The sequence below is a fragment of the Aulonocara sp. 'chitande type north' Nkhata Bay genome, linkage group LG5 (genome assembly GCF_057382095.1).
Source record: "Aulonocara sp. 'chitande type north' Nkhata Bay isolate Kocher_YH1m ecotype deep benthic linkage group LG5, A_spYH_male_GT1.1, whole genome shotgun sequence".
NCBI classification, from domain to species: Eukaryota; Metazoa; Chordata; class Actinopteri; order Cichliformes; family Cichlidae; genus Aulonocara; species Aulonocara sp. 'chitande type north' Nkhata Bay.
This window is the reverse complement of record NC_141348.1, coordinates 40,928,214-40,947,114: the sequence shown is the minus strand read 5'-3', so window position 1 is coordinate 40,947,114 and position 18,901 is coordinate 40,928,214. Positions and strand designations below refer to the sequence as shown.

At 41.5% G+C, this 18,901-nt stretch overlaps 1 protein-coding gene across 1 annotated transcript; it reads left to right on the top strand.

Moving 5' to 3' along the window:
- The first annotated feature begins 3,638 nt into the window (after positions 1-3,638).
- On the top strand, positions 3,639-18,100 carry LOC147331319 (immunoglobulin superfamily member 8-like). The gene is made up of 8 exons (XM_086293583.1): positions 3,639-3,797; positions 3,976-4,135; positions 7,152-7,532; positions 9,219-9,680; positions 12,690-12,868; positions 13,041-13,293; positions 14,208-14,654; positions 15,769-18,100. The coding sequence occupies exons 2-8, from the start codon at positions 4,081-4,083 to the stop codon at positions 15,894-15,896; spliced, it is 1,905 nt and encodes a 634-aa protein (XP_086149709.1). The 5' UTR covers positions 3,639-3,797; positions 3,976-4,080; the 3' UTR covers positions 15,897-18,100.
- The last annotated feature ends 801 nt before the right edge of the window (positions 18,101-18,901 follow it).

Sequence of the window (18,901 nt, the reverse complement as noted above, 5' to 3'; positions counted from 1 at the left end):
GTTCAGTTCAATTTTATTTATACAGCACCAAATCGCAACAGTCACCTCAAGGCACTTTACACTGTAAGATAAAGACCCTCCAATAATAGCGAGAAAATTATGATTATGATTTCAACAAATTGGTAAGTACAATATATATATATATTTTTTTACGTTTTTAAAATATCAGCATGTAAAGTTATTAGTAACTGTCAAACAAGACAGTACAAGCACCTGAAAGCAAACAGCACAGAATGAATGTATGTAGTCGCTATCCACCACCGTCCAGCAGCATAAAGCAGATACTTGGCGTGTGATAAACATTAGCAGTCAGTTTGGTTATGAAAATGAATTTTAACAATGATAGAAATCAAACTTTAATTGCAGAGACTTCAGGATTTTAGGATTCGCCTGTCAAAAATAATACACTCACATACGTTCAGCAAACACAGTGCACATCAGTGCAGCTCTAAGAGGTTGATTTTGTTGGAAGTGACTCACACTACATCACCCTCTAACTGTCCAGATTGGTTAAAACTGCAGTACATTGGAAGGCATAAGACTGAGGAAGTTTACTCTGCATGAGTGCCATCCCTCAGAGCTGGTGTAGGCTCCTGCTGAAGTCTGCACATCCTGCTTGCCGCCTTGTTAACCTAGAATACCCTAATGCTTTCCCCTCTCTTGCTGCTGAGCCACACCGTAAAGTCATCCATGTTTCCATATAGTGAGGAAAGGAAGTAACGAGTGATCTCATGCCACAAATGCTCTTCTGCGGATAGATTATCTGATTGGCTTTGTCTGCTAATGAACCTTCCACAAATAATTGTTTGGGACATTATCCTGCCCCCGTTCAGCTGCAACTTTTTTAGTTTTCTGCTCTTGGCTGTAGCATTTCTCAAGAGTCCACTTCAACTGTGGACAAACGGTAACTGTAGTAATAGTAATAATAACTCATTACACTCATTTATTGTCGTTCCTTTGAGGGAAATAGAAGGAAGAGGCAGAGAATGTGGGAAAGTAGGACCGCTGCTTTTGCAGGCCACAGAAATGTTTTCTGGGTTTAATGGCTGTTTTACATCACTGTCAGCTTGTAAAATGTTTTCTGCCAAAGCCTCATTTATGGAAGATTCAAGTTTTGGAGCAAACAAGAATTGTCAGATATCAGGTACAAGAATTATTATTACACATTAAACAGTATTAACTGTCTAATAGTAACACTGAAAAATAGCCTGTCTGTCAATGTGTTAATTAATAATATGTATATTTAAAAATAAAACATTTCTTTTACCTCTTATTTGCTGTGTGATCCATACACACGATCTGGATGTTTGAAGGCCTATATGTTAACTCAGTGTCACCATCTTGTGGTTGCATAAAACTGCTCAACATCATAAATGTAAGCAACTTTGCAGTGTCACAATGAATATCATGGATTTGCACATGCACTATAGAATCCTTATTTGCACACAAAATGCACAAACACAATCCTGTGCAAGTAGCTGAGGGTGAAGGTTAACTGTCAGGTTCTGGTAGGCATGAAAAGTAGCAGAGAAATCATAAAATATGAAATAGTAAAATAAAATTTACACCTACTCTTGAAAAAAATGGGAGTTATTTTGACAGATGAATTAGTGTCCCCTCTTTGTAAATCCAGCCAGTTTAAAATGACCTTTCTTTTGTTGTGGGATACAACATTTTTACTGAGACTTCTACAATTTTCAGTTCAGTTTTTTCAAAGACTTTGATGGATACATTGGCCCAACTACAAATTTCTTTCCTTTGATTTTCAACTGGATTAAGATCAGGGCTCCTGGCGGGCCATTTCATTCTTGGATGCTTGTAGATGTATGATTAGGGTCTTTATCCACTCGGAGGAGTCATGACCTGTAACTAAGACTTTCATTCATCTGTCCAAGGAAAAGCATTTTGCCTCGAGTTTATGAAAACTCCATCTGTCTTTGTGTCCAATCCGTGGTCATTTTTTGTGTTGCTTCTATGCCCAGTTAGTTTGGTCATGGTCTGAACTTCTTAAACTTCCTAATGATATAAGCCATGATGGCAAATGGTACAAGACCCTTTCCAAGCATCATCGGCTTGGAAAGGGTTTTGTACCATTTGCCTAAGATAATTCTTTTCTTTCTTCTTCTCTTCTCAGACATCTCTCTTCATTTCCTTCTCTGTTTGATGTGATGCACTCATCGATATTAAAGAGCACAAAGAGTTCCCTTCCATTTAAATCTGGTGAATGCCTGAGAGTGAAGCTACCCTGATACTGAAAACCAAAAACAAAGGTTAGCTTGAAATATTGTAATCTACCATTTATCAACGGTTCTAATGGGCATCAATCATGTTGTTCAAGCCATTTTAGGATCCTTTTTTTTTTTTTTTTTTTAATCTTTCACAGAATGTTTTATTCTGCTGCAAAACAAATGTATTTGCTACAAGCATTGATGCCATTCTTAAAATAACACCCTATGCTGGTGTCACATGCAGGTATCATATGTCTACAGCTATTGACATAGGGAAGAGTGGTCTAGCAATCTATACTGTAGGAATCATGTAGTGAACTGCTTTAAATGCATTCTGTGTAGGTGGTTATACATTTATTTAAATAACAAGCTTATAGAGCACTGCACACACCATGTTTAGCCTCCTGAAAAAGAAATGTACCAGCAATCCTTCCAATAAAGATGACTGATTGTTTTTTTAATATTTCCCATGTGCATTAGTGCACATTTTCAGATATAAAACAAGTCCAAATGATGCATAAAAATGTGCATGAAAAAACAAAAGGCTGCTGTACGCTACACGCCTTTTCATAAAGTTAATAAAATTCTCTAGCACTTATGATTATTCTGTAATATTTATGCATGGCAACCTTAAAAATAAATGCAAAAACTGGAACAGTGCAGTCTGATGGGCATGCTTTAATAAAATATGGATTAGGTCTAACATAGTTACCATGCAGAAACACATGAAAATAGCTCTTCTTTGTATTGATAGTGCTAAAAATGCAGTGTTGATAATGAACTGAATGAACAGTGCACAAACATTTTGGAACAAACATGTTAATATGGAGACAGTGAACAATATGTCCAATAGAAAATTATAAATACTGCTCAACTGCTCCACTAATTAACAACTAAACCTTTAAGATGCACTGGGTAATAACCTAGGCTTATCTTATCCAGCTTTAATTACCCTGTTGGAAATAACAACTAAATAAAGAAGACAGGAGTCTGACTGTTTTCTGTGTTTGCAGCTTTATTCTGAATGTTTTGTTTCACAAAACAAAAAACATTCAGAATAAAATCTTTCTGTTTTGTCATTTCAGTAAAAATGTAAAGACGTTTTCTTGTTTTCTACAGTCATTGGTTTATTTTTTCATTGTGACTTCCTGTTTATAACGAACACTTTCTTTTATTCTTAATAGCCGCACTTCTCTAGTTTGTAAGGCATTATTGACCCACCTGAACTTTCCAGCAGTCGGACTGTTAGTGTTTTCATCTGGCGCCACCTTGTGGTAGTGCCTCGTCTCACCGCCTTTTCTGCACCCTTTGTTATCATTGGTTCAAAATGTCACCGTCACCTTCTTGACCAATGACACCAGCTCGCCTCTGTTCCATGCATGCTCCTCCCCCTTTGTTACAAACACAGACGCTCACACACACCAGCCTCCCCCCTCCCCACCCGTGATGCCAGCCACTCCGCGCCTGGACTGGTCTGCATGTTTTTTGAGGCGGTATAATCTGAAAGCGGCCGACATATTATGGAGCAGACGGCTTGTTGATGGAGATGTGGCGGTGCACGAAGAAAAGGTAATCACGTTTTGCATATTTATATATGCACTAATATCCTTCGGGCTTGTTCTTAGGTGACGGCGGTGACTCTCCCCTGCGCATGTGTCTGCGTGTGCGTGTGTGTAATCAGTGTATCGCTACATTGTTATGCATTCCCATTTGTTTTTCCTTCCTCTCGCAAATACTGCGATCACAGCTGGTCTCGGCGGCGGTGATGAATTATGATCGGCGTTAAACGAGCAGAGGAACACGGAGAGGGAATTCTGACTCTACGTAATCCATCTGGACATCAGGGGGGGAGATGAGGACCATGATGGCTTCGATGAAAGCGGCGTTTTTCTTGTTTCTGCACTGGGGTGAGTTCATCCGTACCTCTCTGACCATCTGTCACATGGTGGTGCATTTGCGTGATTGCACGGTGACCGAATACACTGTTTATTTGCATATTCTTTACAGCAGGTGGCTTAATTTTCATGATTTGGTTCACCATGTTCTCGTTAGTTTGCTTTATCTTTGAAACATTCCTAAGCGCTGGAAATCCTTTTTCCCCTCATACCTGAAGTTCAAATGCAGAAAAAAACATACCAGGAAAGTCTACTATCAGACAGAACTCTTAGGGTGTGCGGGTGTGGCTTCCAGGAAGTCCTTAGGAAAGGTTGAGTTGAGTAGGAGACGGAAATAATGACTATATAATAATATTTTACGGTATATACTCCATAGTAATGCTCAGTAGTTGCTGGAGATTTGTGTAACTGCGAGTTTCTATGGTTTCTGTCCTTCCTGTGGACATACTACTGTTCCTTGTGAAATTTAAGATGCACTATTTTAACACGGAAGCGTTGTAGTTGAGGTGTTTCTTGCAGAGATATTGTTTTATAAAAGTATCAGACAAATTTGTGATACTTAAAGTAATGACTCATTGGATGTGCATTGGGGAAATAAACTGCAAATGCTTTTAGATTTATACGTCAGTTGTACAGTTTGACCACAGAGGGAGAACAGCATATGGATGACACAGTTTTTATCTCCATCACATTAGTCATAAGTCCAATTATCACATTTAAAAACTGGACGGGCAGGCTGCCTCTGGGAGAGATCCGTATTAGTCACAGGTTTGTGTTTTAACATGCGTTTCTATGTGGGGGTCTTGATTAGAAACTCAGGGGCCCCGTTGTTGCGCAGACAGTAATCCAGACAGTACTGAGCATCATGACAAGCTGCGGAGTCCCCCCAGTCCTATCAGCCCGAGCCCATTGTTAATTAGGACTTGATCCGCTTAAGCCTCTAGGCTCTCTAGTCTCCCATGTCATTATCTGTGGGCGTGTTGTACTGGAGTGTAGCTCTGTGAGAAGGCACGGCTTGTTTTTGGACACTCGCGAGCGCACACAGACCAAAAGTGCCCGAACGCACTTGTCTCGTATTTCTAGTTGTTCAGGTAGTCATCATTCAGTTTCAGTGAGTCAAGAGGCTGTGTTAGCTGTCGGGGAGCTTTTGTTCAGTGTCACTGTGTGGGTGTGTTTTTGGTTGCATCACATTTGGATTTTCTGATGATGCTGATTCTCTTTGGCTTTTAGGCACCAAATGAAAAATGAACTTGTTTACTGAATAGTAAAGGTGCTTATCACCTCTGTTTTTGTATTTCTTTTCTTGGTTTAAAATGTTCTGAACCTGAATTATTGTTCCTCAAAAAAAAAAAAGTTATGTTATCTTTCCGGTGGCTGTCTGCAACAATCAATGTCTCAGCAAGCTACTAATGAAATTTTGATGAATTGATTATCTGTCTAACAAGTTGTCAACAACTGGCAAATGTCACTCCAAAACCAGTGAGTTATGTTTCATATAGGGGCTAAAATGTTCTGCAATGTGGAGCTCCGTGCTGCTTTGGAGGCCCGTGCATGGATCCTGCTACTGTTTGAAACCTGCATTTGTGTAATTAACTCACATGACATTTGTGTAGATAGTGTGAGACTTACCAGCTGGTGTCTCATTCTAAAAGCAAGCAAAACTTTGTTTAATGAAACATTTATTTGCAACCTACATTTGTCATCAACTAACTGTATTTTGTGTGAAAGTTCGTGTTAAAATCAGCAGCGTTATCTCATCTCAAAATTAGACTCTGTGTCAGTAATTAATATTTTGGAAAGTACCAAAAATAAGAGATAAAGGTCATCGTGTGACAAGTTTCAGGGCATGTGTCTTAAAAAAAAAAGAGTTTGTGTTTAACCCCGTTTCATTGTGGTTCTGGGAATTTATGGGAAGCCAGACCCAGAGACTCAGAAATACAGTGATACTGCAACCCTGAAGCTGGCAGCTGTCACTCCTCGGGCACTCAAGGATGACGTGGAAGGAGCTTTACTCATTTTTAGGTTTACTTTAGCCTTGAGTAAGGTGTCCTCCCTCAATTTCACTGTGACTTCTAGTTTACAATTCCAGCTTTAGCTTATTCCTTCGCCATTTGCTAAATGCCTTTGATTTACTCTCAAAAAATTTGCTTGCGCACCTTGACAACAGCACTGTTTTGCAAATACAGTACTTACAGTTGATCCCTGTAATAGGCAGAAGTTAGTCCCAATTGCAGAACTACTAAGCATGAAAGCCAATTACCCAGTTTTTATTTGAAGAAGATAAAGGTCAGTTCTGCAGATCAGAGTCTGGTGTTGCGGCGTTAGCACACACAGTAAGAAGGTCTTGGGTTTGATTCCAGCATCTGGCCTTCTGTGTGGAGTTGGCACGTTCTCTCCGACTTCCTCTTAAAGTCCAAAGACATGGAATGCAGTGGGGTTAGTGGGGTTGGGTAAATCGGCCATAGGTGTGACAGACTAGCAACCTGTCCAGGGTGTTATATTCATCACATATAATCATATTTCTGTCACTGTATTTGGAAATGAAATGCTCAAATATGTGTTTGTTGTTAGTTGATTGATAGAAAGTAGAGTTGCAGCTGTTTTATGCATCATGACCCGTTTCTTTGACCTTGCATGTTTCATTTCAGATTTTTCTAATATCCATTCCATTCTTTATATTTACAAACCATAAATATAATACAGCCACTATCAAATTTACTGTGAATGTAGAAATCTCTGTGTATAATACTATGGCCTAACAATATTAAGGAGCTCACTGAGATTATTTTATTTGTTGAGCATGTTTTTCTGTTTTGAGGAAGCTCACCCAGAGCGCCAGCACGAGTGTTTCTTCTCTGCAGCTGTTTAAAGTATTGATTCACTGTTAGCCAGCCATCAGCTCAGGATATCGATCACTGAGTCCATGTACCAAACACGCCACGACGGCTTGACACCGTTTCTGTTTCCGGTCTTTCACACTCACCAGATGTGCCATTTTTCCCCATTCTGTTGTGTTTTTCTTTTCCAGTGCTCCAGCATGCTCTGTGCCGTCATGTTGCTGTCCCTGCTGGACCCCTCTACCGTGTCGCTGGCTTCCCTCTCTCCCTGCCCTGTGCTGTGTCAGGATATGAAGGCTCACGTACACAAGACTTTGAGTGGTTTTTGTTTAGGGACGATGCTGCCGGAAGGCAGATGGGAGTCGTGTCCACCAGGGACAAGGGTTTCCCTTACGCCCCGTTCCAGGCACGTGTGACGAGTGGGGAGGTAAGAGTGGAGCGGGATTCAGGGGACAAGGTCCGGCTGATCATCCAAAGGCTCCGGCCTGATGACCAAGGGAAATATGAGTGCTATACTCCCAGCACAGACAGCTCCTATCAAGGGAACTACAGTGCCACAGTAGCTGTCAAAGGTAAGACATGAGCTGACTCAAAGTTCTTACAGGTATATAAAAAGCTGCCGTTATTATACCTGATATACTCCTGTCACTGTCAACAAATGTCTGTCCCAAAGCTCATTGTTTCCTATCAGAGATGTCACACACACTGCATTTGTTAGGCTTATACTTGCCCATGTTGTTGGTGTAGCCACAAAAGTTTACAGTGGCAATAATTTTGGGCAACACTGGAGGTTTTTGGTCCACAGGAATAAGATGAGTCATGCATTGTAGATCAGTTCATTCTTTCCTTTCCGCCTTTCCATGCAATTTTATTATGTTTGTATAAAGAATATGAACATATCCAGGCCTGGTCTGGTTCCCGAAACCAGGAAGTCATGAAGTCTATAGAAAGTGAAACCTTTGTGATGCAGCACATGAAAAGAATCCAAGCAGGGAATCATTAACAACTGAACTTTCCAATATTTCCAGTGTTTGTCGCAACTTCACAGTCTGCAAATATCTCTCGAAACTACGCTTGGAAAAATGTCTTTTACTGAGGGAAAACCCCACTCAGCACATCCACACGTCTGTGGATGCGACCAAGACGGTGGAATTTGATGCTGACAACCTTCATGTCTTGGCTGTGTGGACTGTGATTGAATTGCAGCTTTTTGTAAATGTAGTGGAGTTTTGACCAGGAGTTTAATCATTTGTAAATGTATTACAGCTGAATATTTATCCATTTATAGTTCCCAAACCACAATCGTTCAAAGGACAGACACAGTCTGAAGTCTTTGAGTTAAAAAGTCATCAAAAACAAAACATAAATAGATAAATGAAACATGAAAACGTTGCGCGTGAATAAAATGGCTTAACCCTTAACGGGACAGCGTCTCATCATTTTAGGGAAAAACTGTTTTAAAAAGTCGGGGCTTGAGACTGAACTGGACACAACTGGAAATGTCAGCAATTGCAGATTTAAACCTTATTTAATAAAGTTTAATTAGATAGATTAAAAATGTGGGTATATATTGTTCAGAGAAAGTGTTCTTAGTGTGTAGAAAACACGTTTCTGTCTGCTTTCTCTAAAGAAAGACTAGTTTTGGTGTTGAACTTATATCAGTGAGTAGAACTGTTGAATTTAAGCCAGTCATAGTTTAGCTGTGATGTCTTCAGAAGTGGAGAACAAACTGTATGAGAAGCTTGCATCGGCTGCTCGGTGCTACTCCAGCAGAGAGGATGTCATGTTTAGTGATTAAGTGCAACTTTAGGAATCCTAAGTAATTCTTTCTTCTCACCATCTGGAGTTTGTCTTTTTCTTTTCTGTTTCTATTTCTCCCTGAATTCTTTGCACTTATACCATGATTTATCTACCAAAGTAATTTGGGTTATTTTACTCCATTCAGTTATTTTTTTTATGAGTCATCTTCATCGTGTTCTACTGAGTTTGCCACCTGTTAGTTTTGCAGCAGACTATCTTAGCAATAGCTCACTAATCCTCTCTTCCTTTGGCAAACCAAGTGTCCAAAGCCAAGGTGGAGGTAAAAGGCCTGGAGTCAGTCTTAGCAGATACATTTCATGATTCACTTTATTGCTCTAAACATAGATGCATCTAAACACTACACAGGCATTAGAAATTGAATTTGACATATTTTCTCCTCCCATATGTCTCCTGCAGTGCTCTGTGTAATATGATTGTCTGTCTCTGTACACCCACAGTGATCCCTGACACGCTTCAGATCAGCTATTCACGCTCACTCACCGGCCAACCTGTGTCAGAGGGGGCTTCGTTAACCCTGACGTGCTCGGCCAGCATCCAATCAGAGCAGCTCACCCATCTGTCCATCACATTTGGGAAGCGTGGTGGTGCAGAGGGATCGCCCAGTGGGGCCGGAGAAGAGGTCAGCACCGTCAGAGAGATTATCTCCATTGACAAGCTTCTCGGGGTCGTTCCCGGACATTTCTACAAGAAACGCTACGATGACGGGGAGATCACGCTGGAGAAAAGAAACGGCGAGGGCGGGCAGGGTGTGTACGTGATGAAGATGACAGCGGTGCAGCCAGATGACAGCGGCTCGTATTTCTGCGAGGCCTCACAGTGGATTCTGGACCCCAATCGATCGTGGCAGAAGATCGCACAGAGGACGCTGGATATTGGCAACTTGACCGTTCAGCAACTAGGTCAGTGTAACTCAGAAACTGCCCCAGTAGCTGTGCTGCCGTTTGACAAAGCTGTGATAGCCTGTGGCAAGTCCCAAGGTCGCAACAAACATATTGAACTGCAGCTCGTTGTTGAAACAACATAAGCTGTAAAGCTGGTAATAAAACCGCACAGCAGGTTGTTTATTTAATCATAAATTACACTGCAGAACAAACTGGAGAATAAAAGCAAAGCAGGAGGAATAAGACAAAGTTGTGTTTCTGCTGGTAAGTTTGAGCCTCTTGATTGTGTTTTTGTTGTTGCCATGGAAGTGGTGTCAGTCAGCCTGGGCTTGCAGGGCCTTTGGGTAAACTGGACCCTGTCCAGCTCCCAGGCTCTGGGTGTTTGTCTTAGTTATTCACTGGATGTCTAGTTTGCTGGGTGATTAGTTTGCTGACTAGCTGGATAAGCAGCTGATTAAATAGCAGGATGCACATTTGTATGCAGTTTGTTGCACTGTTTGCAACAATCTCACAGTTTAGCTTTTTCCTGGGACAATGGATTCCAATAATTACGGCTGTAACTGAAGACTTTTGAGTAATCCATTATCCCATTACTTTCTGGCCAGTGAAGAATATCTTCGAATCAGTATTTTAATAGCTTTTATTGTCATATTGCAAGATCGAGAAGCTAAGCAATTCTTACATTTGGCCATTTTTTTTTTTTTAGTTTTTGCATTTTTCAGCCTAACTCATTCATCTTGTTGATTTTTCAGGTGGATTTAAAAGGTTAATAGAAGGCTGTCTGGGCAGATGAATAACTGCCTGTCGCTTTGCTGTTTGGCTCATTTTAAATTCTGAGGCGCTTTTGTAGATTAAGAGGCTTAAGTAATCTCTTGTTCTCACATTGGCTTTTCTTGGCTGGATTCCTTGAAAAAGAGCACAGGTGTGTCTGTCGGTCCTCCCTCGAGCACATCTCTAATGCGCTGCAATGATGCATGTTTTGTAAGTTTTCTAATAGAAAAATATGGAGAATATTTTTTGCTCCTTTTAAAAAAATGGGTCACATTGTGTTTCTTCAGGAAAAATAATTGGTTGAGTTAAAGCTCATCACAGCTCATCAATGCATGCATTGTTTATTTGTTACACTGGCACTCGCTGACGAGCGCCATTTGGTTTTGTGTGTTCTGGCCTCTATTGTCTAACTAATACAATAGGCTGACGCATCTCCTTTTGTTGACATGGATGTCTATTATTGAGAAGCATCGTTAGTGTAGAGAAGTTTTGTGGTTAGAAGAGGCTTTGCACACACAAGCGGCTTATACTCACATGTTTTGTACTGCGCTATTTCAGTTAAAGGCTCTTAATTGTTTCAGTTGTTGAGTGCAGTAGATTATTTAAAATGTTACAATAAATACTGTGTGACAGTGGCTTATGTACGTGCACATAAATACCCACTTTTCTTTCATGCATATGTACACGATACAGTGTTGGACAGTATTTAAGAACGGAACAAAAAGTGCGGCAGCAGGCGATTTATGGGTTCGTGAGCTGGCCCCACCCACACCAACCCAGCACACACTCGCAAAAATCTCGCAATTTTGATTGCGAGATATAAAATGACGTCTTGCAAACACATGCTAGATCCTCATCTTATGACCAGTGATAGGATTGGAGAAAAGCTTGCACAATGGGGCTCTGGGATCACTAGTTAACCAAGAAATACTTCAAACACGAGAAAGGGAACTTTCATAGTGGTGTTTTGTTCTCCAGTACTTAAAATCAACCAGTGTTTTCACAATGCTACATTTGCCACCGTTGATACAGCATCTATATACAGCCCCAGGTTCCCCAAAGGTTGTGACGCTGTGTAAAATGTAAATAAAAATAATATAGACCAATTCGAAAACCTCACTAAGATATTTTATTCACAGTTGAACATAGAAAACAAATTGAATGTTTGAACTGAGCAGAGCAGCTGCTGGACTTTTCAGTCGATGAGAGGTGTGGACTGCAGCCAGGCCATTTCCCACCCATACTGTTGTAATAGCTGGAGGAGGTCAGTATTGAAGGCCCTCCCATCTGGATGGGAGAACACGTTGCTGTAAAAGCTGTGTATACCCTTCAGCATTGATGGGTCCATAATGCACTTCCATACCATCAGAGATGGATAGTTTTAACCTGCATGTGTGGATGGCACAGTGAGCTGTGTTCACAGACAGCGATTCATGGAAGTGTTTCTGGGGACAGACTCGTGCCTGTTTTTAATCTGGTGCTGCCCGAGGGCCCAAAGACCACAGACATCCAATATTTGATGATTTTCATCCTCTTGCTTTGCGCACAGAGATTTCTCTGGATTCTTTTAATCTTATGATGACATTATGTAGTGCATCTTCTGCAGATCTGTGACCCTCTGACCATCTTTACTTCTGAGAAACTCTGCCTCTAAGATGCTCTTTTTACACCCAGTCATGTTACTGACTTGTTGCCAATCAGCTTAATTAGTTAACAAAATGTTTCTCCAGCTGCTTCTTCTTAGTTGCACTTACTTTTCCAGCTTTTCTTGAGACATGTTGCTGCCATTAAATTCAAAATCAAAAACTATTTTTTTCATGGCAACATTTGATATGTTTTCATGTTTCAAATAAACAAAATAAATCACACAAACAAATCTCCTAAAAAAAAACAGCAGCAGATGAACTCAGCCTGCGCCTACACTCATCCAACCCTTACACTCTATTACCTGCACAGGTGGAAGTATTGTTAAAGTGGTTACTGTTAGTATTGTAATATTTTATTTTTTAAGTACTGTTGTAGTCACGTTAGGTTTAAGTCTTTTTTTTGCTTGTTTTATTTCGACACACTTGATAGGTGATATCGATTTTATCCCGGCCATTAAATATGTGCGGTACAAAAGAAGCTACACTAGCCTTTCAGCAGAGGTGATACCTGCAGTACATTTTTCCTGTTGTAGTCCAGATTAAATGCTGTTTGCAGCCATCCACCAAGAAGATTTACTGGTACTTAAACTCTGTCTCGTCCTCTCTCCAGCCGAGTCGCTGCGTGTAACATCCTCGCCCACAGGGGAGGTTACTCTGCAGATCGGTTCCCCTCTCATCCTGACCTGTGAGATTTTGGGGCTGCCGCCTGAAGTCAACTCAGGCCTGCTGGTTCAGTGGATGAAAAGGGGATCCACAAGCAGCGATTCAGTCGGGGCCGGAGGAGTCGAGGTAATCTTGTTATTCTGTTAACGTTTTCAGACCAAACGTTCTTAGACCAAAGTTTGAGTCAAAATGTAAATGAAGTACGTATGTGTTCCTCTCAACCATCGACAGGTAAATGTGAAATATTTTCAGGTGTTTCTAGTCTAACCCCTCCTGGCGCATCTTGATATCTGTTAAGGTGGAGGTGGCCCAGATGACCCCGAATGGCATTGTGAGCTGGGGGGATGACCTCAGCAGAGCTAGTGGCGGGTCTATGGAGAAAGCAGCAGAGGGAAAGTACTCTCTGAAGCTCTTCTCAGCTCAGCCTGCCGACTCAGGGGTGTATCGGTGCGTGGTGAGTGTGTACGCCGGAAGAAGAAACCCCGGACAGTCTGTGCCCGCAACACTCACCCAGCGGTCGGAGGGAGTCACCGTCAACCTGAAGACAAAAGGTGAGACTCTGCAGTCACACATGGGCTGAGATTACTGGAATGCTCCAGTTTAAGCCATAGTCACACATGAACTGTGGACGGTGCTGGGAAGGCTATGAGGTAATCTGCTTCAGATGTTTGCTCAGGACTGGAAACCCTTGCTGTGGTTCATGCGTGGGAGCTGCCTCGGTGTAGCGCGCAGGAGGCCAGACATATGCCGTACCTCTCGCTGGCTATGAACTCACTGCACAATTACTCGCTCAAAAGGCTGATTAATGTCCGGTCGATCACATCCAATATTTGCAACCATGCTAGCAGCAGGGTTTCCACGTTGCTCCAGACATTCAGGATGAATGCTGCATGTCATTTCCTGTAGTCTCACTGACTTTTCAAATTTGGTCACTTTTGAAATTTCTAATCCTTGTTTGTCACCACGGACTGACATGGAGTTTGGTACAAGCATTCACGTCCCTGGGTGAAGGCTTTTAGTCTCGTTCGTTCTGTTGTTTATCATATTGACTTTTCAGGAACTGCTGTATTGTTTTAAACGGAGAAATGATTTAAATTTGCAGATTTATTGAGTGTCTTGGTGGCCTGGAGCTCTGGGATGTGGGCCATTTGGCTGCACTCTCCTGTTGAAATCTGCAACCGTATACTAAAATCTCTTTCCCAGCTTCACTGATATCTCTCTAAGTTTCTAATGTATTTTTAAAATTTGTAAAATATTCCTAGTTCTCTGCTGTGTTATAGATTTCATTCTATATGCATCACTTTTACTGAAATTCTTTTAATAAGCCAGTTTGGTTTTCTTCAGCTGTGTGTGATTTTCTTTTTATTTAACAGCATGTTGGCTAAACTTCCGTCTGCTCCTACAGTCATTCTTTAACTTTGCTTAGTTTGTCTTCTATAAAATGTTTTTCCTCTTTCTTCCACAGATGTCCTGGTTACAGCCGTGGCTCAGCTCCCTCGTGGCCCTTTACTGAAAAGAGGCAGCACGGTCACGCTAATCTGCAACACCACCGTGACCACCACAGGTCCCGCCCAGGTTCAGGTGCACTGGCTGCGCTGGGCAATCCCTGAACCAGTTATCAAGAAGGCACCTGACACTGTGATGCTAAAACCTCCTGCTCCACCAGAACCCAAGCTGATAGCTTCCCTAATGTACAACGGTGTTTCAAATATCTACATCAACCATAGCGAGATTAGCATCGACCGCCTGTCAGTTAATAGCTACAGACTCAGGGTTCACATGGCAACGAAGGATGATCAGGGCATGTATGCCTGTCATGCTGAGGCGTGGGGACAGGACCCGCATGGAGGCTGGTACAGAACAGGAGCCAAAGCAGAGTCAAATGCAGTCAATGTTTACTTATATGCCAGAGGTAAGTGTTAATCTAATAATCTAAATTAATATTAATAATGTAATAATAGTAATCTGTATTATGGGTCTTATTACTACATACTTTGTAAAACAAATTGTAGTTTTACCTTTCTGATGTGTAAGCTCTGCATCTTACAGGCAAACGTGCATGTAGCCTGATTGCCACTGTAAGGGTAATTGAAGCCCCATAAGGAATAGCTAACCTGTGTATGTTGAACTTGCTTCATTGTGCAGGCCAAAGTGAGCACGGTGGGAGCTGAGCAGCTCCTGATTGAGCTAAAATCAAGGAAAGGGTCAAATAGGAAACCTTTGGTCCCAAGCTGGAGGTTGGCCAGAGGATGGCTTTTTGTCTGGATTGATTTCACCCTTGATACTTTCCCTGATCTCCGTAGCAAACTCAGAGCTTGCTTCTCTGTATTTACATCTTAAACTGTACACACACCTAAGATCTGAATCCTTGACAGCAACAATTAATTTCAGCTAATGGTTGAACCACCTACCCTTGTTTAAGGGAAAAATATGTGGTGTATGTAGAATAAAGCAAGCGTGGGCTTAAATAGAGGTCTTGCTGTGCTGGTAGAGGAATCCCAGTTGGAGGAGATTACACATTAATCTTTCTGCATGTTTATCCTCTGCTACTGTACATATGCAGGTGGCTGGATGGGGGAAAAAAATCTTCACTGTATCTTTGGTGCATGTATTGTTTGACAAATCAGGTGTCTTACTATGTATAATGATATAGAATATTAGTCAAAAGCACAAGCACGATATTTTTGGGTTAGTTGAGGACCTTTTTCTGTTTGCCAGAGCATTTTTAGGCCATTGTGACTTAATGCAGCTGTTAACTGAATCACCAGAGCGGTGTGGTTTCAGTGGCACAGTCCATTAACTTGGCATTTTAGAAATGATTTTCCTTTCTCTTTTATTCAAATGTCAATTATCTGATTAATCAAAGCAGGAGATTAATGTTCTTATATTATCCACGTCGGCTAAAACATCGACCCACCTTTTTGTTTTGATTTAAATAAAGCTCATTTTTTTTCATAGCTCTCCAATATTCATCCACATCAGATTATATCACCGCACTGCTCTCTCTCATTTCCTGTTCTCCTCAGCTGCTGACCTCCTCCTCATCCCTTTGGTGGTTGGCGTCTCTTCAGCCTTGTTTGTCGGCATCGTCATCATCGCAGCGGTAACTTGCTGCTTCATGAAGCGCCTGGCGAGGCAGCGCGCTCGAAAGTAGGCGTCCGGCGCCGTCTGTAATCTGATTGTTCACAAAGTCTTGGAAGAAATGGCCCATAAAGTAACTTCAAGAAGAAAAAAAACGAAGTAGAAAATGACTTTCGTCACCTCGTTGGTTGTCTTTCTGTGTTCTGACCTACATGTTTAACGATCAATGCCAAAAAAATTCAGTTTTATACTTTCTTGTATTTTTATATCTGAAACATATTTTCTTGATAAGCACAGTGCGCTAGGCTTCTGCCGCCACAGTTGCACTGCAGTCTCAAGCGTGTTATTTCTTTTGAGCCAACTTGCCCCCAACATATTGTTACAGCAGGATTGAACCACATGCTACTTAACTCATCAGATGCTTTCTGTGATGCTGCGTATTAAGGTCACTGTCTATCGACTCATGGTGCAAGTTCCCCACCAACAAAGACCGTTCTGTGTTTCCGGGATTTGTTTTTGATACTGTTCCAGTTATTCCTTCCTCAGAGTGCATGTTCTTCTTTTTACACAAAAGCTAACAATGTCTAAATGTACATGCATGGTTAAGGCGCGGCCGCAGACAGTCATCGGATTGCTGGTGGGAGCAGTTTAGCCTCTGGAAAGTTAATACGAGCAGGGATGTTCCAGCAGCGCTCTGCGTGTAAACAAAGTCTTTGTCTGTTACTTAATAAGGAAGCTGCTGGCTGGGGACTTTCTGACGCTGTCCGACTGAGTACTTCATACTTGAGTTTTCTCTTAGGCTGACAGATTTGTATAGATTTGACAAAGAGAAGACAGAAGATATACCCACAATGCACTGGGCTGAAATGTGTAAATACTCTGTGGAGTTTAGCTGTTTTATTTTCTTAATGCGTTAAGATTGTGCCGTTGCACCATTTTTATTTGGCAAGCACCTGTGTTTTAAGATTCTGTGCAGCAGACTACTCTGCTTTTTTAAAGCACTTGGAGAAAAAGCAGGGCTGGAATGTTTTTACTTGATTTTCTTCCAGCTGAAGTTATTTCGTTGCTGTTTTTCTTTCTTTTTGTGGGATTAATGGCTCCTAAGCTCCTGTTAAGTGACTGAGATAGAAAACTATACTGTGACAAATAACCCCCGCGTTATGGCGGGTAACAGGAAAACTGTTGTGTTGCGTAACGTCTTTTAGGAGTCTCATCCCCGAGGTGAAAACTTTTTCCAAGCAGTGCAGTCATATGACGAGACAGTGTAGTAAAAACTCACTATAACCGTCATCATTGTTATCGTGTGGTTCAGGCCATACATGCCTGCTGCCAACACTTATTATGACTATAGCTGTTGCTGCTAACCCACAAAGATTTACAGTGTCTGCGCACTTAAAACGGGTGAAATCGATCCTCCTCTTCCCGTTGAAAGTAACACTTAAAAAATAGTTTGGTCGTGCAAGCGGGCCTGTACTGTGCGATCATTTAAGGATAGATATATATTCAGCGAAAAGGAGAGGAAAGCAACATTAGTTATACTTGTGGCTCTCTCATTAAAATGACTAGTTGTTTGACATTTCTAAATTTGATTACCCTGAGCTTTGCTTTCTCACTTTATCTCGACGTTCTGTCTTTGTTGGAGTCTCTAGATCTCCCTGAAACCCTGATTATAAATGTTGGTCACAAACATCAGGGAATAAAATCACAGCTCTGCTTGCTTCCTGAGCCACTTTGTTCCAGATAAAGTGCTCAAAGCTGATTTGTTCCCCCACATACCCGCCCACCACACGGCTACACTCACACACACACGCACACACATGCACGTGCACATCCTAGCAGCACAGGGTAGCGTTTGCTGGCTGGTATTTCAAATGAGAGAAAGTGAGTATCTGCGTGTTCGTCTCTAATCCCTGTTTATGGCTGCAGTGTCCTGCTGCCCTTCCCCCACCCTGTGTTTGACAGTCGCTTGACTCACACTCGATTCATTTCAATCTGTGTTCCCTGAGAATTACCGCCAGCTGTAAGCGCTGATGCGCATCGCGTGCAGAGTATCAGAACTTCTGTATCAGTTGTGTTTTTGTCGGCAGTTGTATTAAACCCTTTGATGGAGGTGTTATGTTTTGTTTGGATTGTCTACTCTGCTTTAATACCACAGATCCTGAATGCGTCTTACTGCCTTTTAAATATACGAAGGCTGTTTTTCTTTTGCTCAATTTGTTACTTATGGTGCTTTGGCAGACCTGCCAGTTGGTACGACCAATAAACCACTCTGGGTCACCTTGTGCTTTATTTTCTGCTGCTTAAAAAACATCTGTTTTCTGCAGACAGCTTGGAAATGGATGCAACTGGATCCATCCGAGTTATTGGACAACATTCTGCAGAGAAGAAAATAATCACATTTCTCTGACAAAGTGAGCTAGTAGAGCATATTTTCCATCGACAGTATGAAAACCATTAGATTTCTTGTACTTGGTGCAGTTTTTGCATTGCCACGCAAGCAGAGGATTAGTGTAAGCCTTGTGCAGTGCAGACTGTTTTAAAGTTTGTTACAGGATTTACATATTTTTAGTGATGAGTAATGAGTTTTCATAATTTGTATCTTGTGAGAAATTCATAATTTAATGACAGAAAAAGAGAATTGCATGCAGTGTAGTAACATGGGTCTAAGTTGAGCACTATAGGGAGAAAATAGACACTAAAACTGGAACTAAAAATAATATTTTTGAACACATAGCCTGTCAGGGGTTTAAAATATTGCGGGTAAGGTAAAAAAAAAAAAGTTACTTCTCGTGCTACAGTATGTTCTGGCATTTATCTGGAAGCTCTTTCAACATGCACTAATGGAATAAACACTGTTGCAAACCAAGCATCACACAATGAGCCTGCACTGCAGGGCCTGCTCGCGAAACACAAGCAAGAGTACTGAAAGGATCCAACATCAATATCCTGTATCCAGACACCACAGGACACCCCTGAGAGTCTGTCCGTCATCAGAGGGATCAGTTTGGGTAACAGGAGGGAGACCTGCACACTCTGAGGGGAGGTGGTTTTTCACGCTGTGGCTGTTGGGTGTATAAT